The 27,190-nt window shown below is 42.0% G+C and overlaps 1 protein-coding gene across 1 annotated transcript in view; it reads left to right on the top strand.

The window, feature by feature from the left end:
- The window catches only part of ECPAS (Ecm29 proteasome adaptor and scaffold), a 143,208-nt gene that overhangs the window by 25,604 nt on the left and 90,414 nt on the right, over nucleotides 1-27,190 (top strand). The window contains exons 14-29 of the mRNA XM_075825614.1: nucleotides 6,443-6,565; nucleotides 7,241-7,344; nucleotides 9,327-9,450; nucleotides 9,976-10,056; nucleotides 10,151-10,370; nucleotides 13,526-13,617; nucleotides 13,748-13,882; nucleotides 14,135-14,297; nucleotides 14,704-14,873; nucleotides 15,170-15,271; nucleotides 20,010-20,133; nucleotides 20,504-20,649; nucleotides 20,936-20,990; nucleotides 23,081-23,195; nucleotides 25,671-25,736; nucleotides 26,955-27,072. Coding sequence (XP_075681729.1) covers nucleotides 6,443-6,565; nucleotides 7,241-7,344; nucleotides 9,327-9,450; nucleotides 9,976-10,056; nucleotides 10,151-10,370; nucleotides 13,526-13,617; nucleotides 13,748-13,882; nucleotides 14,135-14,297; nucleotides 14,704-14,873; nucleotides 15,170-15,271; nucleotides 20,010-20,133; nucleotides 20,504-20,649; nucleotides 20,936-20,990; nucleotides 23,081-23,195; nucleotides 25,671-25,736; nucleotides 26,955-27,072 — 1,938 coding nt within the window. The remainder of the gene's footprint in view (nucleotides 1-6,442; nucleotides 6,566-7,240; nucleotides 7,345-9,326; nucleotides 9,451-9,975; nucleotides 10,057-10,150; nucleotides 10,371-13,525; nucleotides 13,618-13,747; nucleotides 13,883-14,134; nucleotides 14,298-14,703; nucleotides 14,874-15,169; nucleotides 15,272-20,009; nucleotides 20,134-20,503; nucleotides 20,650-20,935; nucleotides 20,991-23,080; nucleotides 23,196-25,670; nucleotides 25,737-26,954; nucleotides 27,073-27,190) is intronic.

Genomic DNA, 27,190 nt, shown 5'->3' on the forward strand with positions numbered 1-27,190 from the left:
AATATCTCTGGGAAGTCCATCCCTCCTCATGGCCGTCAATGCTCTATGGGCCCGGTCAATTTCCATATGTGATTCCGATATATCAGGTATCAAGGTAGTGAGTAGCATACGAACCACCGCCGGTACCTCCGTCTGAGATTCCGGGACCCCTCTGATCCTGAAGTTATAGCGTCGGGATCGGTTTTCCAGGTCCTCAATTCTGGTGTTCGCCTCCTCCAATTGCTCCTGCAGATCCTCCATAAATCTAGTATTCTGATTAACTCTTGCAGTGATGTAGGTCATTTTGGTCTCAATAGCCTGCATATGAGCCCCCACTTTGTGTGAATCTTGGTGTACAGCGGCTATCTTGGAGCTTATTTCCCCCATCTGAGCTTGCATGGCTCTTGATATGCAGGAAAAGATGGCGTCCTCTGTCAATCCGGAAGTAATGGCCGGCGGCATGGGCGAGTGCTGTGACACGTGAACGGGCGCTGATTGCGGCAGTCCCAGGTCTGGGATCGGGCCCTCTCCTTGTAAATCCTCCTGTGCCTGCGATAGTGATGTACTGCCATTTTCCCGCAGGAGCACAGGATAATCCTGTGATAACACCGATGTGCTGGACTCTATCTGTGTCACCTGCTGCTGCTGCAGCAGGCCTTGCTCCGCCATGTTCGGCGCCGCCATCAGCATGTCTGCCACGGACCTCTGAGCCTGGGTTTGCTTACCCCTTCTTCCACTCCCTCTGGCCATAGGTGGATGCCCGAGCCTCTAAGGTACTTCTCCTTTCTTTTATGGTCTCGATGTCTGCTGTTAGCGATATATATGCTGGGATGCCTTCACGAGGTGCGGAGCCTGGTTAGAACGCGTCCACCATGTTCAGCTGCGCGCATGCGCCCCCTTACTTGTGTGCTTTGGGTCATCGTCTTGTTACATCACTGAACGTGTCTTCAGCTTGAGGTCCTGGACTACTCCCCTTTATTCTCCTGTAAAATGTTTTGATAAATCTTTGAATCCATTTTTCCCTCAATGATCGCAAGGCGTCCAGGCCATGAGGCAGCAAAGCAGCCGCAAACCATGATACTCCCTCCGCCATTCTTCACAGTTGGCATGATGTATTGGTGTGCAGTGTTTTTTTTCCTCCAAACATAGCGTTGTGCAAAAAAGTTCCACTTCTGTCCATAGTATATTTTCCCAGAGGCCTTGTAGAACATTTAGGTGGTCTATGGCAAACTTGAGATGGGCTGCAATGTTTTTTTGGACGTCAGTGGCTTCTTTCATAATGTCCTTCCGTGAACACTATTCTTGTTGGTGTTTTTCTAATAGTGGACACATGAACAGAGGTTTTTTTTTAGTTTGTAGGTCTTTTGCTGTTAAGCTTGGATCCATTCTTCCCACTATGGGGATTTGCCCGTTGTGGTCTTGTAGTGATCCTAACAGGACGCCCACTCCTAGGCCTTATTTACACGTCCGTGTTCCGTCTGTAAGATACGGATCGTATGTCGGCCGCATTCCCCGGACCAAACGCCGTTCAGAGAGGTTTACTCCTAGCATCATAGTTATGCGTGTAATGTTTTCAATACGGGCCAGTAGTACCGCAGGGAGGCAGTGACTCAGCGTCATGGATGACTATGATGCTAGGAGTTGGACTGCCTGAACTGTGTTCAATCCGGTAAATGCGGCCGCCATACGGTCCATATATCGTGGACCGACGATAGCTGTGTGAATAAGGCCCTAGGGAGAGTAGCAACAGTCCTGGATTTTATCCATTTGTAGACCATTTGTCTAAGGCTGGGTTCACACTACCTATTTTCAGGCGTAAACTAGGCGTATTATGCCTCGATTTACGCCTGAAAATAGGGCTACAATACGTCGGCAAACATCTGCCCATTCATTTGAATGGGTTTGCCGACGTACTGTGCAGACGACCTGTCATTTATGCGTCGTCGTTTGACAGCTGTCAAACGACGACGCGTAAATTGACTGGCTCGGCAAAGAAGTGCAGGGCACTTCTTTGCAACGTAATTTGAGCCGTTCTTCATTGAAGTCAATGAAGAGCAGCTCAAGATTTACGAGCGTCAAAGACGCCTCGCATAATACGAGGAGCAGCATTTACGTGTGAAACGAGGCAGCTGTTTTCTCCTGAAAACAGTCTGTCTTTTCAGACGTAAAAGACACTTATCGTGTGCACATACCCTAACCGTGGATTGATGTACACCCCGGTCTTTAGAAATCGGCTCCATGCGTCTTTATAAACATGCCTTCTGGAAATTGTTTGCCTCGAGGCATGGTTCACTCTAACCAATCTTTTTGGAGAAGAATCAGGTTTTTTGTCAGCAAGAAAGACTAGGTGCACCGTGCATGTTTTTGTTGCGTTTTGAAACGCAATTTTACAAATTGCTTTAGCTGTAAGCCTATAACCATGAAATACAAGACCTGATTGCAGCTAAAACGCTTAAAAACGCATGCGTTTTTCAGATGTGCTTCTTCTGCTAGCGTCTGTGTGTTTTTGTTTTTTTTGTGGTTTCAATGTGAACCAAGCCTAACCAGGTGAACCCCCCCCCCCCACACACACTTCCAATCTCCCCTCCTGCATTTAAACCGCTTTTGCCAACCAGCTCTTGGATAAGTCAGTAACACAGAGGTTCACTTCCTGCACTGTGGATGTTTACTCATTGTGCACAGTAAAAAACATGAACAGCACATCGATTGGTGTGTTATTAGTTTGGTTTCTGATTTATATTGTGTTTGTCTATAAGGCTAGGCTTCCACAGGGCGTTTTTCTCATGGTTTTTCACCATTTTTATTTGAGTTTTTATGTGTTTCTTAATTGTTTTGAAAAACCCATTTTAAAAAGTGAATGCGTTTTAAGTCTATTTTGCTATGCGGTTTTTCGGCCGGGCGGCTTTTACAGGTGAAACTTATACTTTCAATGTGCTTCACTTGTAATAGCTACGCAAATTCGTGGCAAATCGTTGTAAAATGCATTCGGTTTTTCAAAGCAGAGAAGCACATAAAAACTGCAAAAAAAGCGTGATGAAAATGCCCTGAGGAAACCTAGCCTAATTGTGACTTCGATAACAATCCGACAACATTTTATTAGTTATGCCAAAGGGTTCACTTACTTTGTCTTGCATCTATATATTTTAGGTCCATTTGCTGAGACACTTCATGACTAAGGAGGTTTTAGAAATGTTGTTTAAAAAATAAAGTACAAATAATATTTGTTCTCTAGATTCTGGATGGTAGCGTTCACTTTTCTACATCCATGGTAGCTATTTGCATGGGTTGGATTTGTGTGGAAGGGAATTTGGTTGGTTGATTGTTTGAGACGATCTGCATGATGACTATGAATGCCTTAATAGCTTGACAACACCGTCGTTTAATCCATGTTTAGGCAGTGTATTGTGATTTGCCCACATCTGGAAATGAATATCCTGAGATCTAGTCTTGCAGTAACTCATAGTAGACAAAAATCAACTTTAAAATTGGTTGTTTTCTAGTTATCAATTCTTATGAATTCCACAAGTGTGGGAGTTGACGATTCCTGTTATTGTGTGTTTTTGGAGCCCTGCAGGTTTTTTGGTTTTGTCTGTAAAGCTTAAAGGGGTATTCCTATCGCCGACATTTGGGGCATATCCACGGGTATAAATGTCCAATAGATGCGGGACCCACACCTATATCTAGAATGGGGCCCCGTGATCCCTGCCTCTGCGTGGAACTACTGTCCCGTACTGTAATCATGATTACAGTACGGGACAGTTGTCCTGCAGCGAGGCAGGGACTCCTAGCGTCGTACATCACTATGATGCTAGGAGCCCGGCTCCCTGCACTGTCTTCGGTCCGGGTCTTCCGGCTGAAATACGTTCCGTCCATTACGGACGTAACATGGTCGTGTGAACCCAGCCTGACATCCTTCTGTCAACGGATCTGTCACCATTGAAATGAATGGTGATGCAAACGGAACTTACTTCACACTTGCCTTTCCGTTGAGGGGTTCCCCTGACTGAAAGCACCGACGGAACCCCTCAGCAGAAACCACGCTGATGTGAACAGGCCCACATTAAAAAAAACATTGTTTTCTGTTTGCATCATCATTGACTTCAATGCTGATGGATCCGTTGCTAATGGGATTCCCTACACTGCGGTATTGGTTCAGTCGAAACGACAGAACCCTTTGCACAACGGGGACAAACAGAAACAATTAGCAACGGATCTGTCACCACTTCACACTTGCCTTTCCGTTGAGGGGTTCCCCTGACTGAAAGCACCGACGGAACCCCTCAGCGGAAACCACGCTGATGTGAACAGGCCCACATTAAAAAAAAAAAAGTATACTTGCTTCTTGAATCAATTTCCCAACATCAATGTCCATTCGGTGGTACACCTCTGCTGTCGTCATTTCTGTTCCTGAAATGTTAAAAAAAAATAAAAAAGAGATGACCTACATGAACAACTGCATAACAAAATTAAAAAATTAAAAATAAAAAAATTGAAAAAAAAAATTAAAAAAAAAAATTGAAAAAAAAAATCAGAAAAATTTTTTTAAAAAACAATTCTAAAAAAAAAAATGCACAGCTCCATACATGTATAGCATGTATGGAACATAGGAGCAAGTGCACTTACTTGTATTTGGATGCTGGACTTCGGTTTTCTGTATCCCTGAGTTCTGTCCACGATGTTTTTCAGCCTCCACGAGCAGACAGGAAATGACAGCCCCTTGCTGGGCTGGACTAGCAGCAGGAGACGACTCCTGCAAGAAACTCCTCCAAAACACTCGGCAATATACTCGTCAGAAAACACCTCACTAGTTCGAGGTGTTTTTTGACGTGTCCCCATTGCTTTCAATGCGGTTTTGGACGCGGAAACCGCATCAAGAAGGGTCATGTCCCTTCTTTTTGCCGCGAGGCGTTTTTTTTACTCGCGGTAAAAAAACGCCTCCGTCTCCCATTGAAATCAATGGGAGTCATTTTGGGTCGTTTTTGGCGCGTTTTCCGACGCGTTTTCCGCGTCAAAAAACGTGTCAAAAAACTCCGTGTGAACAGGGCCTAACTTGGCCAATCCTGGTAGGGACAGTGAACCGAGATCTTGAACATGGCGAGGAATTGATACACAAGGTATTAGAAATTTCATAACTCTGAATAATGTTAACGGACATAAAATAAGAAACTTTAAATGCCTAATAAAATATGCATGGCTGAGAACTAAACATCAGTTGTCTTCCTGTGAAATTCATATCGGTCAGCATGTAAATACCCTATCATAACCGCATGAAATATTGTTATGCCACGCAAAATTGACCAGTCCTACTTTTCATCTTGTAAATGGGGCATAATCCACGATCACAAGTTTTCTTCCCAGTCAGGCCAGCTTGTTAGTGCAATTGGAAAATGACTGTCAATACATTTAATTCTATAAAGTGCTTTGTTCGTTTTATTATTGTAGTATGTGTGTATTTTCCTCCCAATATCCAGTGTTTCTGCAAGTGGATATGCAAAATTGTGTATCCAATGTATTACTATTATTGGAGTATGTATGTTTGTCAAATGTGCTGTGGATGTGGTTTTAAGTTATTATATACATTAAAATTCCCATTACTCATCATCATCATCATCTGTACTTCTGAGACTGATGCCATATCTGCACACTGGCATCCTTATGTTAAAATTCTGTGGCCCACACGAGCTCCCCACACTAGCAATGATGTCCTACTTGTCTTTTTAATTTAAAGTAGTTATAATACAACACCTTGGCACAAGATAGGTTTGCACCTGCAATATATACAGCCGCAGGCTCTGCAGGGAATTGTAGTTTCACCACAGTTGCAATGCCACATATTGCAGACCACTGACGTGAGGACACTACCTAATCTTGCTTGGACTAAGGCTGTGTTCACACGTCGCGGATTTGACGCAGATTTTCAGTGCAGATTTTACACTTTGCAATGCAAAAGGGTAAGATCTGTGTCAAAACCGCAACAAAATCTGCTACAAATCCGCAACGTGTGAACTCAGCCTAACTGTCTGAGAATTTATACTCCACCACTATAGCATAGGTCAGAATTCAAGAAAAACTAATTGTTTGCAGATTTCCCAGTCTATATGATAAAATGGGAGATCCAATTTGCCTTCCATTTTCTTAAATTTTGCCAAAAGCAAATCTCAAACCTGGAAAACCGATTTGCCCATTGCTTCCAAATGAACTGTGAATCGTTAGCTGTTTTGCAAATTGATGAAACTTTGTTTCTTTTTTTTGTTTAGCATTCAAGCCCTATTCCCATCAAATTTGCGGGGTCTTCCAATAGGGGCTCCGAACATTGCCTCTGACAGACCTATTTATCTTTAGTTCTCATTTATTTACTATTACTGGGGTATCCCTTTTAAACCATTTTTGCTTCTTTTGCTACTATGTAACTTTTACAGACAAAACAATCACTTTAATATTATACTTTGCGTCTTACCTGCAGGAGGATATGGATGTCAGGCTTTCTATCCAAGAAGCTTTGTCAATGATGGTTGGGGCTTACACAAACCTGGAAGGCGCTCAACTGACCCTCATGGAAGCTCTTGTTGGATCATACTTGGTAAAGGTAAAAAAATTAATTTTCCTAAAACAAATCACCTAAAACATTGGCGCGCATTTGTTAAGACGTTTTACATAGAAGCCAATATGAAAAGATCTGTCCTGAGAATCATGTTCAAGGATGTGACTGCACAAAGTCTGATCTCTCTCATCATACAAAATACTATTACCATTGGGGAACGCCTAAAAAAAACATTGAGGTAGCCTTGACTTTTATTGTCACCTTAAAAAAAAAAAAAAAAAAAAAGAGAAAGTTGTTTAAGGGGTAGGAAAAACATTCTATAATTCTATTTTCTGGGTGAGATTTGTTGAGTGCAATGCCTGCCTCCCCCTCCCCCCATGACATGTGTCTTCAAGCAGGCTTAAACAATTTTTGCCATGATGGTACTGCTGCTGTTGACTTCAAGGAACCTAGGTTGGGAAATAGATTGAAACCACTTTAATTATACAGTCAGTGTCTTGTCATGTGGGTGAGCAGTACTTGGAATATTCCCATCATTTTTATTAGACCACAGTTGTCAGAGCATTAGGGTATGTTTAGATGTACTGTCTTTTATTTTGCTGTTACTAATTTCAGGATAAAATGGATTTGTATTTTATCTTTGTGCTTACTTTTCCTATTGATTGCCCGCTTAATATCAGCGGAGTTTGATGCTAGTTTTTTGTCGTGTTTTTCATTTAGCCTGAAGTCCAGGTTCGGCAAGTCGCTGTGAAATTTGCAAGCAACGTTTTTTCACCAGACCATATACCTTCGAGATATTTGCTATTGCTGTCAGCCGGAGATCCGTAAGAGTTCTATAATGCAATATTTTGTATGCCAAAGGATATCTATGTATTTCACTTTGTTAGATTTTAGGCTTAGTGCCCCACTATCTTATTTAGGTTTGCTGTTGAATGTTGTCTAGTGTTCTCTCTTAGCTGCCATTTCAGACTGGGTAAAGAATGACTGTTGTGTTCATCAATGGGATGACTGACCGTAAGTTTAGGAAAACGTCTGTTCCCTTGATCACTCCTTAATCTTAGATCAGGAGAACACGCTGACTTGTCTTTGTTAGGCCCTGTTCACATCACATTTTGGCCCTAGGTTTACCATGCTCGTTGGGAAAACTCCCTACATACACGCTAAACGTGTCCATAGAGCTTGATTAGCCCGACAGAGTCCAAATATGTGTCCTTTTGGCCTCTGTCTCTGTCTGTCTGTTGTTGTTTTTTTGGAGGATGGAATAATGTAGTGTACTATACTATTCCATCCTGAGGGATCTAGCATAAAAAAAAAAAGAATACAGTGCGGTATACGTTTGTCTTTTTTTACATGGGAGCCTATGTGTGACAGATGCCACTGTATGGCATCCGTCGCAGGTATACTTTAAACATATGCATTAGGAAGCTTTCCCAGGGATAGATTCCCCAGGAGGAGCATCGGGTAGTGCTCGACACTGGGGAAGCCCCTGACGTTACTGTTCATGTATGGCCAGTGATGGCAAGGGCTTTCAACTATGTTCTCTGGCCAGGGACTCCAGTCCCGGAGTCCCTGGCCAGAGCGCATCCGATGCTCAGGTTGGGGACTTCGTAGATTAAAGCCCCCTCTAGGAGCAGAATCCCTTGCCAGATCATTGCCGATGCTCTGACTGTGGATTCTTGCATTGCAAAGCCCCTAACGTCACTGTCCATAAATGGACAGTGACGTGAAGGGCTTTCCCAAGATAGGAGTTCCTGGCCAGAGCGCCAGAACTCCTCAGGGGCTTCCCCCTACTTCAAGCACTGAACTCAGGAAGTTCCGGTGACGTATTCCACTGTATGCCTAAACATTGGGGAACGTCGGTGCCGTACTCTCGGAGGTTCCGATGTTCATCTCCGACGGAAGTAAAAAATGTCATGTGAACAGGCCCTTAGATGCCATAAATTAAAGTCATCTTTTCTGACTCCCTTCCTTGACATAATCATTTCTCTGTCATAAATAATGCAGAACATAGCACTGTTTTTCTGTATGTGGAAACTTCTACTTTCGGACGGTTATTATAGTTTCCTAAGGGTATGTTCACACGAGGGCATCCGTTACGGCTGAAATTACGGGGATGTTTCAGCCTGAAAACATCCCCGTAATTTCAGCCGTACCAGCATGTGCAGGCGCTTGAACGCCGCGTCCATTACGGCCGTAATTAGCGCTGCTATTCATTGGAGTCAATGAATAACGGCTCCAATTACGGCCAAAGAAGTGACAGGTCACTTCTTTGACGCGGGCGTCTATTTACGCGCCGTCATTTGACAGCGGCGCGTAAATATACGCCTCGTGTGAACAGACAAACGTCTGCCCATTGCTTTCAATGGGCAGATGTTTGTCAGCGCTATTGAGGCGCTATTTTCAGACGTAATTCGGGGCAAAAATGCCCGAATTACGTCCGTAAATAGGCCGTGTGAACATACCCTAAGGCAAAGGAGGCTAGAAGGGATGTTCAAATGAGACCACCGGTGTCACCCCAGCATTTACCTATCTATATGTAGATTGTTTTTAAATATAAACAAATCTGCAGATGTTCGAGCTCAAACATCCTGCATTCATTATACATTATCCTTTGGAGACTACATATTTCTAACCCTTTTATTTTGGTTCTTAATGTATATAGAATAAACACTAAAAAAAATACACAAAATTAATTCTGCTCTTAACTGATATGAAATTATTTTACCTCCCAGTACAGATGATAGGGAAACTTTGTATTTGACTTTTAGGTGAAGAAATGAATGTTATTAATTATGTTTCTGTGTAGGAAAGAGGAGGTTTATGGGGAAGCACAAAGAGCCCTGAGAACATTTTCGGCCCGCAGTAAAAACAAAGCCACTTCTTTGAAACTTCCTTCTTTCCCAGTAATGGTCAGCCATGTCATGGATAAGGTAAAACGCAATTTTTCTTTACAGAGAAATAATATTTCTTTTTTTTTTTTTTATAATAAAAGTTTCTGGCGTTTTTTCCATTTATGCTAGGTAAATAATATTTGTATAATCCTAAATTATACAAAGATGAGCTGCTCTACATACTGTAGTTACCACTCCTCTCCGATGTTTCTTCTGCTGTCTAGAAGGTCCATCTAATGTGAGACCACTCATGTAAATACAGAGGAGAGTTGAGTAGTATGATGGCAGGTGCCAGTAGCTAGTATTGTATGACGGGCATCTGTGTCTGGCACTGTATGAGTGGGACATCTGTTGCTTACACTTGATGGGTGTATCTTGGCTGGCACAAATGAAGTCAGATCAGATCTCCCCTATCTAAAGACGAGGAGGTTTTTCTGAGCTTGGGGATATATAATTCTCTATATGGAGTCAGACTCGCCCACACAGAGTGGTAAACCACTCGACCTGTATACAAAGTCATTCAGGTAGAATGTAGAAATAATCTATTCTCTTGTCCTTTTGTAGGCATCCAGCAGAATGAAAACTCCTGTTAAATTTGTAACAGCCACATCTGTTCTCCCATTTAACCCAGCTGCATTTCTAGAGGTATAGTTTTCATTGCTATTGAGGTCACACATTGTTGTTTTTACCGAATGTATAAGTCCCTAATTTTTATACTAGTTGTTTTTTTTTCACCTAGATAATCCTATATTTGAGAATGTGTCTGGCTCATGGTGCTGGTGTAGACCCAACCTGCCAGTCTTTAGCAGATATGCAAGACCAGGCACCCGCTCTGGGATGCTATGTCAGAGGGCTAATGTCTAATGGCATCACTGCGCCAGACTCTTCCAAAAACGGAGACCTAAACCCTGTGGAGATGTACATAAGCCTAATTCAACAACTGTTGTCTGCAGCTGGAGGTAACCTCATTTTAATTTTTACCAAATAAGTGATTGAGTAACAAAGTCATTCCCAACCTTTTTTAGCATTGGGAAACTCCTGAAAAAAATTCTTCTGAGGGAAATCCTTACCATTTCATTTTCTTTCAAAAGAGAAGTACTAATAAAACAATGTACCAAAACAAGATTTATTTTTTTTTACTTTTAAGCAGAATATGAAATCAACCGGACCCATAAATATAATTCAGTGTTCGAAATTTATTCAGACCCGTAAATTTTATTCAAACTCCTAAATTTAATTCAGATCCCAGGCCGGACCCCTTAATTAACTCTGACCCCAGACTAGTACCCTAAATTATTTTTGACCCCAGACCAGACCCCCTGCATTAAGTCAGACCCCAGACCACTATTTCCATTCAAATCCTAGGCCAGACAAAAATAAATATAAATTTCTTGTTCGTTTCATTGTGAGACACAGACCGTGAGTGTTGCTACTAAGCTTGACACTAACAATTAAAGTGTTGGTCCCTGCCACAGGATATACCTCCCCTACAGAGACTGAGCTACTTCAGTCTTCGCTTAGGGTCTGTAGGAGGCAGACGCCCCTGCTTGTACTGCAGATTGTCAAGTCATGTCATGTGTAGTTTGTTTTTTTCTCTATTTAACTCGGAAACCGGGACGAGGCTGTCCCCCAGCTTTCCCCCCTAAAGGCGGGTGCATTGTGTCAATCTCTCCGAACCTTCGTTCCCCTACCTATGAAGACAAAAACGCAAGCCCCTCTGTCACCCACCTCAAGGGTCATCCCTCCTTACTACTCCCCACCAGTGTCCCACCTTGTCAGAGAATGTCACATGGAGGGGTTGTCTCTGCTGGTTAGTAGGGTAAGCCCGGTCCTCCAAATAACTCTCATACCGCTCGGTTGGATCTTATGTATCCCTTTCTGAAAAAGATCTCCTCAAAATGGGCAAAATAGCTAGCAATAGACACTCCGGTCTCTCGTCTAACCAAGACTACTACTATTCCCATGGCGGACACAGCCTCGTTCTGCGATCCTTTGGACCGATTCTGAGAGTCCTGAATAGAGTTCTTATCTAGGTCCTCTTTTGAAGCTACTGACTTGGTCTTGAGATCAATTTTTTTGTACTTCTTGAGTAAGCAGAGCCTCCAAATTCATTGGACAACCCTTCTGGCTGATTGCCTTTTCCGAGTCCAAACAGTGTCACGGCAGTAGCTATTCTGGTTCAGCAGGGAGGAACAAGGAATTAAGTAGCAATAGCAGAAACTGTGAGGATCCTGTAGTGGACGGAGTTTCATGCTCCTGGCACTTCGCAGCGCACATCCCAGGGTCAACAATTGGGTTGCGGTTTTCCACGGCCACCAACGAGTCGACCCAAGGCAGTGGTCTCTCTATTATGAGGTTTTCTACCAGATCTGGCAGGCCAGATGTGGCTTGATGGCATCCAGGTTCAACCTTAAGGTTCCCCAATTTGTATCTCAAGCTCCCAAAGCATGTGCGTTCGAGGCTCTAGTTGCTCAAAGTGACCAATTCTGCCTGATTTATCTCTATACCTTCTACCTCTTCTTCCTAGGCTTCTCAGGAGGATCAAGGCTAAGGGGGTTAGCACCATCCTTGTGGCCGTGTCATTGTTGATATGGTGGCTCTGCAGGCCTACGTTACTTGGCTATGCCCCCCCCCCCCCCCGCCCGATTTGCTCTCTCAGGGACCTCTCTTCCACCCAAGTTTATAGTCGCCTTGTTTAATGTTGTGGCTGATGAAGCTGCAGTTTTGAGAACACAGGACTTGTCGAAGCAGGTGATTCACACCATGTTAAAGGCTTGAAAGCTATTTCTTGGCCCGTATTTAATACTGCACTTGGAAGACTTACCTACACTGGTGTAAGGATTGGAGTCTTCCATCCTTTGTTTTCTCTCTGTCTAGGATTATATTATTTCTGCAAGATGTGATTGACCGTGGTCTTGCCCTGAATTCCCTTAGAGGGCAGATGTTCTCATTGTCTGTGCTCTTCAACAGGCCACTGGCTTCCAAGTCTGGTGCTAGGACTTTCTTGCAAGGGGTTGCTCACATGGTTCCCCCCCTAACGGTCCCCCAGTCCTTCATGGGATGACCTTGGTTCTCGATGCTTTGCAATCCGCTCCCTTTTAACCTCTGTGAGAGATCTCCTTACGTCTCCTCATTTGGAAGTTTCCTCATGGCAGTGGACCCTATCCGGATGGCTACGGAACTGACAGTCCTGTCTTAAATTTCCCATTCTATTCTCTGCATCAGGATAATGCAGCACTATGTACAGTGCCTTCCTTTTTCCCCAAGGTGGCCTCCTTCCACCTTAACGAGGACATTGTCATCCCAGGGAATGCTCTCTTTCCAACAAAGATGTTGCCCGTGCCTTACAGGTCTACTTATCCCACACTTCCCCTTCCGCAGGTTTGATGCTTTGTTGTTTGTTCCAGAAGGTCTAAAGAAGGATTTTGCAACCTCTTAGACTACTTTCCGCATTTGGTTATCTAATTGCGACTCCTACTGGGCCAAGGAAATTCTACAGCCTATTCTACCAGGCCGGTTGGAGCCTCCTGGGCTGTGCGCCATCAAGTTTCTTCTCTTCAGGTGTGCAAGGCGGCTTACCTGATCTTCTTTGCACATGTTTCACAGGGTGCACGAGGTGTTGCAGGCGTCTTTGAAGTAGGGGGACTACGTCCTTTTTTCTCTTCTCTTCAAACACTTGGAGGCTGCTTTAGGACCTCCTACTGTCTGTGTACCCCTATAGACTGGACGAGAAAATGATTTTTCAATGAGTACTCCAATAATGATTATATACGCACTACTTGTCTTATCTTTAAGGCGCTGCAGCACCCAACGTCCTGATGCTGGCCAGCGTCATGACCTTGTGTGCTGGGTGGCAGGAGATCCGCCACTGACGTTGGCAGAACTGCTGACATTGATGCATTGGGGGAGACCATGCCATCCACCAATGAATCCATGACTGCATGTCTGTGGGGTCCGGTCAGGGAAAGACTGGAGTAAAATATTACTGTGGTTGCTGTCAGACACTGAACCAGTAATATTTAATGCTGCTATCCACTTAATTCGTTTTTACTTGGGTAAGTGATTTATTATTAAAATTCACTATTGTTCTTGACGCACTCCTTTTTAATTGCAGGTTTACAAGTTATGTATTGCCTCCTTGAGATCGTATCTGTATATCCGCAGAAACTGGCTGCTGCTTTAGTCGATAAAATAGACTGGATAAAGGTATGTACCGTAACTTTTCTTTTTTTTCCCGCTTTCACTTCCTCACTTTTATATTTGAAATGTGCAAAAAAAAATGTAATAACACTTAATGCTATCAGTAATTGTCACTTTTGTATGTGTGTATTCTCAGAGCCTGATGACTGCTAACAAGGAAGAAATGCGGGAGCTGGCAGCTCAGCTGTTTGCTGTAGTTGTAGTTACATTACCTGGTCCTGAGCTAAAGTCTAAAATTCATGGCCTGATCAAGACTGCTAAGGAGCAACATGTAAGTATGGGGATGTTTTTTTTAATGTTTTAGATGTTGGATATCTGATTGTGTTATGTATAGTGGTTATGGGCATTTACATCTTATAGGGAGCTTGGTACATGGGTATAAATGTTAACATACTGTACTTCAGGGTTCCTTTGAAAAAAAAATAGCTTTCAGTAGTGGGAAAAGCAATGTCACTGAGTAGAGCGAGGGGAAGAGGTACTTGGTAAGAGGTTGGTAGGAAATGGTTTTAATATTTGCTTACAGAACCCAGAGGCTCAACATGGATCTCTATTGGCCTTGGGATATCTAATTGGAAGATACTTGGACAGCACCAAAACTAAGGAAGACCTACAGGATATGGAGCAGTCTGAACCATTGCCTATTCCTCAACAGGATGAAACCATCCAAGCTTGTGTGGAAACCATTGGTAAGTTTGTTACATAGGCATATACATTTCTGTTTGCAATCTGACATTTTGTACAGAAGAACATGATTCTACATTCATTTATATTTTACATCTAAAACGGTCTACCAAAAATTGTCACCAGCTAGAATATTTAAAGAGTATCTCCAGCTAAAAATGAAACCGGTGAATCCTGAATCCATGTATACAGCAACTTTGTCTTGAAAACGCATTTGTTTCTGCTCTAGAAATCTTCTACCCTCAGTTTCTGGGACGGGACATAGTCTCATAGATACCACTATTAGTCATATCAGCTCTTTTGGGTTTCTGTTTTTTGCCACACAGAGGGTCCACTCACTTCCCATCTCTGGTCTCTCCTTTCCAGTAATTACATATAGCTATGTAGTGGTGTGTTTTATTCTTTATCTAGGTACGTTATTGGATAACGGCTCTCCCTTGTCAATTGCTTCAATTACTGCCTTGGGGGAGATTGGACGAAATGGGGCTCTGCCAATACCAGATGAGGGATCTGGGTTCACCAAAAAGCAGCTGGTAGAAAAGCTTTTGGCTAGAATACCTTCTGGTAAAGAGACAAACAAGGTAAAATATACCGTTATTTTATTAACTATTTGTGTTTTAAAATATAATGGATTAGAAAATGTATAAAAATTACAATTAGTGTCATGAGAATGTGAGCATGGAAGGGTCTTGGTGGAACAGTCTTTCCCTTTCCAATGTAGCTTGTCCCAGTCTTCTGATGTGTTAAAAATTCCAGTTCCTAGACTTTATTAAAGAAACTTTTTTGTTCTTGTACAATATGTTTTTGTTTTTTTAAGTCTGAATAACTAGTTTTGCCGCTTATCCGCTGGTTGTTTTTTTCTTTTTTTTCTTTTTAGGCAAAAGAACGAGCCATTAGAACACTGGGATATTTTCCTGTTGGGGATGGTAGCTTTTCCCATCAAAAGATTCTTCTGCAAGGATTAATGGAATCAGTAGAAGTACGTTACCCATTCTCTTTGGAGCTATTTTGAATATTGCAACAAGCACTGTCCAGTCTGAAGCAGTATTCACACATTGCGTTTTTATTGCAGATTTTGATACGGATATTTGAGCCAAAGCCAGAAGTGGTTTCAAAAGGAATAGGAAATATAAAGGAAGAATTTCTTCTTTCTCCTGGATCCACTTCTCGCTTTGGCTAAAAATCGGCAACAAAATCTGCAACAAATATGCGATGTGTGAATCCAGCTTAACAAGGTGTATCCATTAAAAGGTCTTGTCACCTTTCCTGACGTGTCTGTTTCAGTAAATAATTGACAACTGGCTGTTACCAGTGTTCATAAACAGACTGACCATGTCCAATCAGTGCTGACTGTTATATAGTTTTACTGCTGCACAATAGAAACACTCAAATTGCTTTTGTGTTGCCGCATTCAAAGACCCATAACATTATACATTTTTGTTGACGGAGCGGTGTGAGCTGTTTCTTTGGTATAATTTTGGGGTAGATTTAACTTTTTGAGCACTTTTTGAGGTGGGACGAACAGAATACAGCAATTATGGAGTGGTTCGTTTTATTTTTTTTTTTGTTTTTTTTTTTTTAGCTTTTTAAGTACCAAGTCTATTTTCGTTTTAGTTTTTCTCTCCCCACCTTCCAAGAGCCATAACTTTTTTTTATTTTTTTATTCTTCTGTCGATATACCTGTATAAGGGCTTGTTTTTTGCAAAACAAGTTTTGTTTTTTAATGTACTATAAAATGTACTGAGAAACTAAATTAAGTTCTCCATTGTTTATTGTTTACCGCATGCTAGCTTTGTTTTGCTGGTCCATTATTGTGTTACCAAATTTATGTTTTTTTGGTTTTTTAGTTTGTTTTAAAAAATAATTGTTTTGTGTTGCGATATTCTGAGACCCGTGACTTTTTTATTTTATTTTTTTTTGTCAATGGAGCGGTGTTGTTTTTTTGTGGGGCGAGCTTCAGTTTTTATTCGGTTTTGGGGTACATACAACTTTTTGATCATTTTCCATTCGGTAGGTGAGGTGACCAAAAACAGCAATTCTGGCAGTTTTTATTTTTATGGCGGTTATTTATGTGTGATGAATCAAATAAATTCTATTCTGATAGTTTGGACTTTTATAGAATGAGATCATTTGGTACCATAGTGCATTAGATTTTCAACAGTCTCCTATTATAGGAGGAGAAACATGGCAGACCTGGGGGCCTTCATTAGGCATGCCAAACACAGGCAAACCGTGATTACATCGCAGGGGGGAGCGATGGGATGACAGAGGGGGAACCCCCTTTATTCGAACGGCTTAGATGTCACGGTTACTATTAACCGCAATTTTTAAGTGATTAAACAGCCAGGGTCAGAGTTAGGCGAGGGGGTTAGCTGTAGTAAACAGATGACGCTCGCAGTGCATGGAGCAAGCTCAGCCCGTGATCCCGCTGCATAGGTCTTCTCACCCATCATGATGTACAGTTACGCCGTGATGGGTTAAGGGTAGGACTTGGCAATTGTTCGAAATAAAATTAAAAGAAACCGAAATTCAGCGCAGAATACCAACGTCATCTTGTGCGTTTCAGTTTTTTTGGTTGTTTTTTTTTCCCGGTTTCAACTGTATCTGCGTCCTCAGGACGCAGATACAGTTGAATTAAATAGTGGAACAGGGAGCTTTCAGCCTCTGCTCCACCACTCACTATGTAACGCCGGTTGCTCACTGTTCGGTACAGACAGGCGTGATGACATCACTACATCGCGCCTGTCTTCTGTGAGTGGCTTAGCACAGACAGACTGGCGCGGTGCAGTGACGTTTTTGCACCTGTCTGCGCTGAGTCGCTTAGACCGGAGGATCTCCTCCACTTGTGGGGATAGGGGAGTATTTTTTTTATTATGCACTATTGGGGCATGTCTATTAGGCACTATTGGGGGTGTGTGGGGGCATTATACTGTGTGGGCGGTTACTATGGGTGCATTAAACTGTGTAGGAGCCTCTATGGGGGCATTATATTGTGTAGGAGCAGCTATGGGGCATTATATATACTGTGTGGGGGCCACTATGGGGGCATTATACTGCGTAGAAGCAGCTATGGGGACATTATACTGCATGGGGGCAGCTATGGGGGCATTATACTGCATGGGGGCAGCTATGGGGGCATTATACTGCATGGGGGCAGCTATGGGGGCATTATACTGCATGGGGCAGCTATGGGGGCATTATACTGCATGGGGGCATTATACTGCGTGGGGGCAGCTATGGGGGCATTATACTGCGTGGGGGCAGCTATGTGGGCATTATACTGCGTGGGGGCAGCTATGGGGGCATTATACTGCGTGGGGGCAGCTATGGGGGCATTATACTGCGTGGGGGCAGCTATGGGGGCATTATACTGCGTGGGGGCAGCTATGGGGGCATTATACTGCGTGGGGGCAGCTATGGGGGCATTATACTGCGTGGGGGCAGCTATGGGGGCATTATACTGCGTGGGGGCAGCTATGGGGGCATTATACTGTTTTGGGGCAGCTATTTGGGCATTATACTGGGTGTAGAGGGCAGCTATGGGGCATTATACTGAGTGGGGGAACTTTGGGGCACTATACTGCGTGGGGATAGCTATATGGGCAATATACTATGTGGGGGCAGCTATGGTGCAATATACTGTGTGGAGGGCAGCTATGGTGGCGTTATACTGGGTATGGAGGGCAGCTATAGGGCATTATCCTTCGTGGGGCCATTATAAAATATGGGGAGGAATTATAGGGGCATTATACTATGGGGACAGTGTCAGGGGGTTTAATATATAGAAAGAATGATGGACTGCACTCCTAGACAGGAATATTCAGGTGCTATGAGGGTTTGGGACGGATATCCCACAATGTAGTATAATAGAAAAACCCAAGCACTCTATAGAAATGATGGACGTAGAAATAGATTTTCTCAAATCATTGTTTTTTTTTTTTATTCAAAGTAATTCAAAATTTTGTTAGGTTGTTTTTTGACAGGCGATTTCCAAAAGACATTTCGGCCCATCCCAGGCCTTTGTCACAATCGCTGTATAAGAGAAGGATGTCTATGTCCTATTATGGCGTCTGCCAGGCGCTCCAAAGTGAAATTTATTACGAGTAAGAGCCACTGTTAGGAAACGTCCGTCCCTTTTAAGATTACCATGACTACTAGACTAGCTTCTGGGCGGTTCTGGTTTTGGTTGTTGAGCCTATTCCACTTCTCTGTCTTTCTTCCTATCAGATTGAAGAGTGGAGTATTTAAGTCTGGGTTGGTTCTGTTTTCTTTGCTTGTAATTTTCCTGGTTTCCATGTGTTTGATCAAGCTACTGACTATACCCTGTACCTTTTTGACTATTTGCACTTTTTGTAACTGGACCTCGGCTTGTCTCTGGATTACCATTTGCTTATTGATTTGAACTTTCTGCTCCCGGCTGGTTTTGACCTCTGCAATCCCTAATGTCGAATAGCTTTGTGATTTGGACTCTGTTTACCCTCGGGCTGTCTTGTTTTCTGCTCTGGTATTGCCTGCATTTCACCTCTTATCCAACACTGAACTCTCTGGCGAAAACTATAGAGTAGCCTTAGATTCTGTTGTTCAGAGTTGTGACGTATTTAGGGTTGCGGATTTAGTTGTATGCTCTTTCCTGACAGTCTCCAGCAGCCTTTGGGGAATCGCTCACCTAGCAATTCCATAAACTTCCACCCTGGGAATTGCTCAACTGGTGATTCCATAACAGCCACGCTACGTTGGCTTGAAGCACGTAAGATTAATTTATTCCTAGGATGTGCTATTATGTCAATTTTTTTATGTATTGAAATAAATTAGGAGGTTCTAAATCTCACTGGATAAAGTGATGGATTTTTCAATATCCTAAAGCTCTATCGCCTCAGGAATCAATATGGTTTTCTGTATGGGTTATTGCTCTAAATGAACGCTAAAAGATCGCTATCGGGTCCCTCTTTCCGCACCTTACTCAGTTCTCTAAGGTGCATACGCTGATGTCTTTTCCCTTTCTCTAGTATTTGCAGGTTGCTTGGCTTACTCAACCGGTTGGGTGATGTTTTTCTGTTCACTCTCTGGGGGTACTGCATTAGGATGCCCCACAGTCTTCCGTGTCCCCCAATAAAACGAGCAGGAAAATATAATTTTTTTTGTTGTTTATCTGTAAAATGCTTTTCTCGTGAAGTTCGTTGGTGGACACAGCATTTTTTTTTTTGCTTTCATGCTTTATTCTCAATATATTATAATAAACTCTTCATTCAGTCTGTCTGATATGGGGTTCCGCTACATTCTGTTATGACTGATTATTTTTGGTCTCCGAACATCTCATACCACACATGATAACATGATCGATAGTACTGTGGTTATTGTTAAGCCAATTTCTCTCATCTAATATGATCCTATCCATTAGTCTACATTTCACATTTGACAGTTAGATAGCCTTGCTTTATTCTCCATCCACATATATAGCTCGCTCCTACTTTGTGGCTTTTGCAACATAATTTGAAAATGGTTTTGGTATTCATGGAATAATGAAGGCTAATGTCTAGCTCTTTGCAATATACTTCCATTAATGTGTAAATTGGTTCGTGCTTAATATCTCTGTATATTGGTTATTAAACGCCTAATAAAAAAATCCTTTTGGGTTATTTGAAATGTTCCTGTACTTTTATTGACTTCTCGGTCTCGAACATGTAGACGTTAAGATTAATTATCTCCTTCCTTTCTAGGCAAAACAAATAGAGCTACAGTTCACTATAGGAGAGGCAATCACAAATGCAGCTGTTGGAACAAAGTCCGCAGCAGCCAGGGATGTTTGGATTGTTGGCGAGGAAGATTATCGACCATGTGCAGGTAACACCAGTCTTCCATTAAAATGGTTATACCCATCTAAGACATTTATGGCATATCCACTGGACCCGCACGTATCTCCAGAACGTATCTCCAGAACAGGGGTCATCTGACCCCTGTCCCGCCTGGTCAAGCGGACACCACATCCAGACGGAAACACAATGGAGAGGTGACCACCGATGGGCGTTATGGCAACATAGGAGTTACTCCCATAGGAATAGATGGGAAGAGCTGTACACCTACGCGACCACCTCTCCATTGAATCTCTGCTTGGACGCAGCAGCGCAATATCTTCAGCTCATATTTGAAGTACTTTTTTCTGCCTCAATATCTTCTGTCTGTATGATTTGAATGTTTGTCTTCATTATGCTAGATGTGAAAGAGAATGATGTTGTCATATGGGTTTTGGATCAGATTCTGAACAAGCATGTTGTCAGCGTGAATCCACATGTCAGACATGCATCCTGTATATGGCTGCTCTCTCTTGTGAAGAAGCTGAACAACCACCAGGAAATAAAGGTAGGTTATAAGGCCAAAACCTCCTACAAACTGGCATTGCAATCGTTCTATTGTACATGAATATATTCTGATCTCTCAGTCACATGCAGTTATTATTCTGGAATTTATACCTCTTTACAAATACTACAATTCCAAAAATAAGATATCTTGAGGCGTTCCAATAATGTGGAATTCTACCTTTACTTGCAGTATCGCTTCCACTGTTCTAGATCTGAGTACCACACGTATGTTTATGCTGGTCATTCTAAAATGTGTGTAAAACTGACTTTTTCCTGCTTTCTTCTAGTCTAAACTTAAAGAAATTCAAAGTGCCTTTATATCTATCCTCTCTGATAATGATGGTAGGTACCTTCCGCCTTGAATTGCCTCCTGCAATTTTTGAAACGTATAAAGGTTTTGTTTCTGTCAGAGCAATATATTTAATTTTTTTTATTCATAGGTTAACCCCTTAGGGACCAACCCATTTTAGGCCCTAATGACCAAGCTATTTTATTCGTTTTTCTATAGTCGCATTCAAAGAGCTATAACTTTTTTTCTTTTTTTTTTCGTCTACATAGCTGTATGAGGACTTGTTTTTTGCGGGATTAGTTGTGCTTTTTAATAGCACCATTTTTGGGTACATATAATTTTTATATGAACTTTTATTAACCTTTTTGGGGGAGATTATAAAAAAAACCTGAAATTCCGCCATTGTTCTATGCGTTTTTAAATTGACGCCGTTCACTATGCGACGTAAATAACTTGTTACCTTTATTCTATGGGTCGGTACGATTACGGCGATACCACATATGTAGAGGTTTTTTTATGTTTTACGACTTTTGCACAATAAAAACACTTTTGAACTAAAATGATTTGCTTTTGCATCGTCTCTTTCCAAGAGCCGTAATTTTTTTATTTTTCCATCAATGTAGTGATTTTTTGGGTTTATTTTCTGCGGGACAAGACGTAGTTTTGAATGGTACTGTTTTGGGGTGCATGGGACTTATTGATTCATTTTTATTATGACTTTTTTGTGGGGCAATGGAAAAAAATTGCAATTTTGCCATGGTTTTTTGCGTTTTTTTTTTACGGTGTTCACTTTGCGGTTTAAATTACATATTAACTTTATTAATGGAGTCATTACGGTCGCGGCGATACCACATATGTGTACTTTTTTTTTCTTTTTTACACTTTTACTAAATAAAACCACTTTATGGAAAAAAATGGTTTTATTTATTTTTTTACTGTACTTTTTATTAATAATCTTTATTTCACTTTGATGACTTATTTTATTAGTCCCACTAGGGGACTTTACTGTGCGATGTTCCGATCGCTGCTATAATGCTCTGGTATACTTCGTATACCAGAGCATTATTGCCTGTCAGTGTAAATCTGACAGGCAATCTGTTAGGACGTGCCTCCGGCGCGTCCTAACAGGCATATGTCCAGGGCAGACCTGGGGGCTTTTATCAGGCCCCCGGCTGCCATGACACCCCATCGGAGACCCGCGATTGCATTCGCGGGCCGCCGATGGGTGACAGAGGGAGCGCACTCCCTCTGTAAACAAAGTTAAATGCCGCGGTCGCTATTGACGGCGGCATTTAACGGGTTACTTCGATCGCGGGCGTTGGAGCAGGAGCTCAGCTGTCATCAGACAGCAGAGCCCCGGCACCAGCCTGCACGGGAGACCCGTGCAGGACTTAGACTAGGCTGACGTGAAAAGGCGTCAGCCTAGCCTAAAGCCCATTAGTGACCGACGTAAAAAGGCGTATTAGTGGTCACTAAGGGGTTAAACCTTATTGCATAGAAAAGTGTAACGTGGTACACACGACAGACCTAAGACATTTACACTGCAAATCATTCCAAATGACCAGATACAGCATGGTTCCTACATATACAGCCGTATATTTACTTCTATTCAAACCAAGTAGGAAGCCGATATTGTATTTGATGATTTGGAATCCACATAAGGTCTCTATGACGGCACTGCTTTGAGTCACACCATAGTGCACAATCTTAAGGGAGATCCTTTTTGTGCCTACTCCCTTCCGAGGAGTCACTACTTGTCCTATGAGTTATGCCCCTTACAGTTCTTTGGAAACAGAAATGCTAGTGATAAGAGGCCAAAAAAAAAGTTAGGGTAGCTGCGACCACAGGAGTCCTAGTGTTATAATGTTACGGAGTGTAATGTCCATTCATTCTCCTTTTAACATCAGAACAGAGGAAATAAATTAGAGGTGTTTAGCTCCCCCCTGTCCTTACATATATCATTCATAAAACAGGAGCGATCATCAGCAATGTTGCATACAGTAAAAATATCAATTATCTGTCCTCATTTTGGGGAGCATGGAATGTGGGTAATGTTTTTGTCTGCTTATGCAGTTAATGTCTCAGTCCATTTATCAGCCTAACCCCTTTGGGTCTATTGATAATTGCACAAAATCTGTTGCAGAACTTAGCCAGGATGTTGCATCGAAAGGTCTTGGGTTGGTATATGAACTGGGCAGTGAACAAGACCAACAGGAGCTGGTGTCCATACTTGTGGACACACTTATGACTGGGAAAAGGTACGGTGACTCCTCGTGTACTAAGTGTGTGTCAATAATCGGGGGTATAACTGATATTGCTACTACTAGATCGATATTTCACTAAACTGGTGTAATAGATATTTCATTTTCTGCATTGTGTGTACATTTTCATATTAGTAAGAGTTTTGGGATTACATTTTGCGCATGTTATTGCTGTAAGTGTAGATCTTGCTACAGGGTTGTGCCTATTGGAAAATCATGCATTGTACTGTACTTGGTTAAATATTTTTGGTGCAAAATCTGCAATAAATCCACCGAATCTCAACGTGGCCTAATAATGATTTAAGCGGTCCAGGACAGGGCTATTTTGAGCCTTCAGGACCAGACACCGTTTAGCCATTTTTATCCCGCTTTAGTTAAATGGCTTTAACTTTTTTATTTGTTGGGCTAGCGCCGTGATTTTATTTTTTTCCCGTAGATCATGCAGGTTTCTTTCTTTTTTTTTAATCATTTTTATACACACCCTTTTTGCTATTTTAGAATTTTTAGGCTTACAGTTTGAAAACAATGCTAACAACATGAGCTTTTTTACATTTTAGCGATTTGTTTTCTGGTAATAACATAGTTTGACCCTAAAATAGACCTTTTGTTTGTGATCGTCCTTGTCTAACGTAAATTTTAATACATTACATGTAGGGATGCACGATGCATCAAAACTTCGATACGGTTTCGATACCGTGCACCCTCAAACGGTTTGATACTGTTATTTCATGTATTTCGATACTATGCTGTGCGGCCGCACAGCTTAGTATAGTAACACATGAATGTATGAGAGCGGGGCTTCGGCTGTGTAATACAGTCATTGCCCCGCTCCTGAGAAGTGCGGGCGTGGTCCGCATGATGTGATGCGCCCAGCACTGCACTAATGAGCGGCGGCACTGAAGACAGAATGTAGTGGGCGCACTGCAAAACACACCCATGTTCTGTATTCAGTGCCTGTGCCTGCGGCAGAGATCAGAGAAACCTCTCATCTCCGCCGCTATTCTCCTGAATGCTGCGATCAAAGCTGACCGCAGCATTCAGGGGAAAATGAGAAGGGGGGATGCCCTTTGGATGCGTCACAGGGAATTCCTGTGACGCGATCGAGGGCCATACCATATATGGGCAGACAGCCCAGGGTCCATTGAAGGACCCCAGGGCTTTCTCACCATATTTCCTGTTAGGGCACACTTGGGTATGTCCTAACAACTGCCTGTGTACTATCAGTACACAGGCTAATGTACTGGCATGTAGATATGCCAATACATTATAGTTTAAAAATAAAAAAGTTTAAAAATAAATAAAGTAATGTTAAATAAAAAAAAAAACACACAACATTACAATAAAAATTTATATTCGTCTCGATACATAAAATATACACATTCTGTAACGTCGCGACCGTAATAAATTTATAGCGTCATTTATGTTTATACTGTTATAAAATAAAAAACTGCTTTCTTTCAGTTATTAATGTAAGGCATGAGGTATTATGAATTTTGAACCTCCATGCTCCTCACATTAATAGTAATTAACCCCATCATGTACCTCACACATTAACCCCATGTTCCTCAGTCATAATGGACAACATTGGGTTAATTACGATTAATGTGAGGCACGTGGAGGTTCAAAATTCATCACACCACGCGCCTCACATTAGAAAACGGAAGAACTTTTTTAAAATTATTATTATTGTTGGCAAAAGTATCGTTTAGGTATAGAGTATCGCAATACTACACAAAGTATCGGTATCGAAGCCCAAATTCTGGTATTGTGACATCCCTAATTACATGTCTATTTTAGGGTAATTAGGTCAGGACTAGCGTTACGACAATGATTGGGGAACGTTTTTTTTGGTGGGTCGTTATTTTATGTGTGTTTATTATTACATTTTTTGCACTTCATTTTACATTTAATTTTTTTATTATTATGGTCTGTTCCTCAAAGGTCAGAAAGACCTATATATATATTTTTGTACTTCTTTTACACCACGTTTGCACAGCAGCCCCAGTTACAGGGGAAATCAGCCCTCTCATAGTGACTATTGTCACTAATAGGGCTGTGCTGGGTCTAGTAAGACCCAGCAGCAGTCTGTCACTATTGGCATCTCGGTGATCATGTGACCAGTCACATGATCACCGGGACCAATAGAGGCGGCGGCTCTGCCTCTATTCATATACACCGCGCAAGAGATCAGAGAAGATAGAGGCACCAAAAGCTGCTTCTATCTTCTCCTCAGGGTCCCCGGCAGTCACTGACAGCCGGAGACCCGACATTCAGCTGCCCTATCGCTTGGGCAGCAAGCTAAAACCTGCGCCGTAAATAGTCTATGGCGTGGGTTTTAAGGAACCGACCGCCGGCCGTAAATACACAGCCAGCGGCTGGGAACCGGTTAATAGGCAATACTTCTACAAGACGTGCAGAATGATCCTAATCTTTTTAATTAAGATAATATTACCCTCTGCTGCTCTATTGTAGGGCAAAGCATGACGTTTCTGGAGAGACAGAAGTTTTTCAAGGCTCCATTGGCAAAGCCCCAGATGGGTAAGTTTCATTACTATGTTAGCTTATATTTTCTGAGAAGCAAAGTTAAAGGTGACAACCAATATGGCTGCACTTCTTGTTGTCACATCTGCAGTCTTAAGCGCTGAAAGCTCCTGTCATTCCCAGATGGATCAATGTCTGCACAGAGCTTGCTCTGGTGACTTCCATCCTCGGAAGTGTAGTGTATGGTACTTTGCAGTAATCTGATGTGGGAATAACTAAGGTATTAGGAATTTGTCTAACAAGGTTATCGACCGTTTCCAATAGCAACGAGTAGAATTGAAAACGCAGCTCTAAGCTATAGCACAGGACCAGTATTCAGTACATACAAAGTTACTCAACTTTGTATGTACTGTATATTACATTTACATATAAGCTGTAAAATGGTCTTCAAAGGTAAACATACACTTTAAATATACAGCGCAGGTCATATACTATATATATATATATATATATATATATATATATATATATATATATATATATATATAATGCAGATCATCAGTTTTTGTCTGAAATAAAGTGTCAACTTGCATTATCATTTATTGTGTGTATGCAACAATTTACATAGCACTAAATAATTTATTGATTTTCAATTATTTTTATAGTGCAAGATAGCTTTGTATAAAGAATGCACTCATCTGTCCCTGTCCCTGATCAGGCTCGCAATCTAATGTCCTTATCATATGCACACACTAAGGGTCTTCTTACATGGCCCGACTTGGAAACGAGTGCCGATCAACGAGCCAGCTACTTGAGTTGCTCCTTTCACAAGAAGCTATGGATGGAGACGAGCACTCATTACTACGAACGCTCGTCCCCATACATTTCTATCATGTCGGCAACATGTCTCCCTGTTTACACAGGGAGATTTGCTGCTGAGAACGTTATTCTCAGCTGCATAAACGATACAATCGACCGATGAACCAGCTCGTTCATCAGCTGATCGTTGCCCCGTTTACACCGGGCAATTATCGGGCACGAGCATTCTATGTACGCTCGTTTGTCTGATGATTGGCCGGTGTAAAAGGGCCTTAAGGCCATTTTCCTAAGATCAAATCCGTGTCATCCGGACCCCAAGTATCAATCTTATAAATATTATAGTATAAGTATTTTTAGTGTATGGGCCGTGTTCTGAAGTCCTAAATTGTGTGCTTGGACAGCAGTTCGCTGTTGTCTAGTATTTTTTTCATGATTACGTTTTCATGATTTTCAAAGACAGGGGCTGTCTACATACAAGGAGCTGTGTTCCCTGGCCAGTGATCTTAGTCAACCAGACCTCATATACAAGTTTATGAATTTGGCTAACCATCATGCTATGTGGAACTCAAGGAAGGTAAAATCTTTTATTTGTATTTACAGTACAACAATTTCTAATTTTTATCCTATACATCTCCCTGACTGTGTGTCTTAGAATACCTACTGCACTCCCCAGCCAATAATTCTCTGTATTT

Source organism: Rhinoderma darwinii, chromosome 1 (assembly GCF_050947455.1).
Source record: "Rhinoderma darwinii isolate aRhiDar2 chromosome 1, aRhiDar2.hap1, whole genome shotgun sequence".
Classification (NCBI taxonomy): Eukaryota; Metazoa; Chordata; class Amphibia; order Anura; family Rhinodermatidae; genus Rhinoderma; species Rhinoderma darwinii.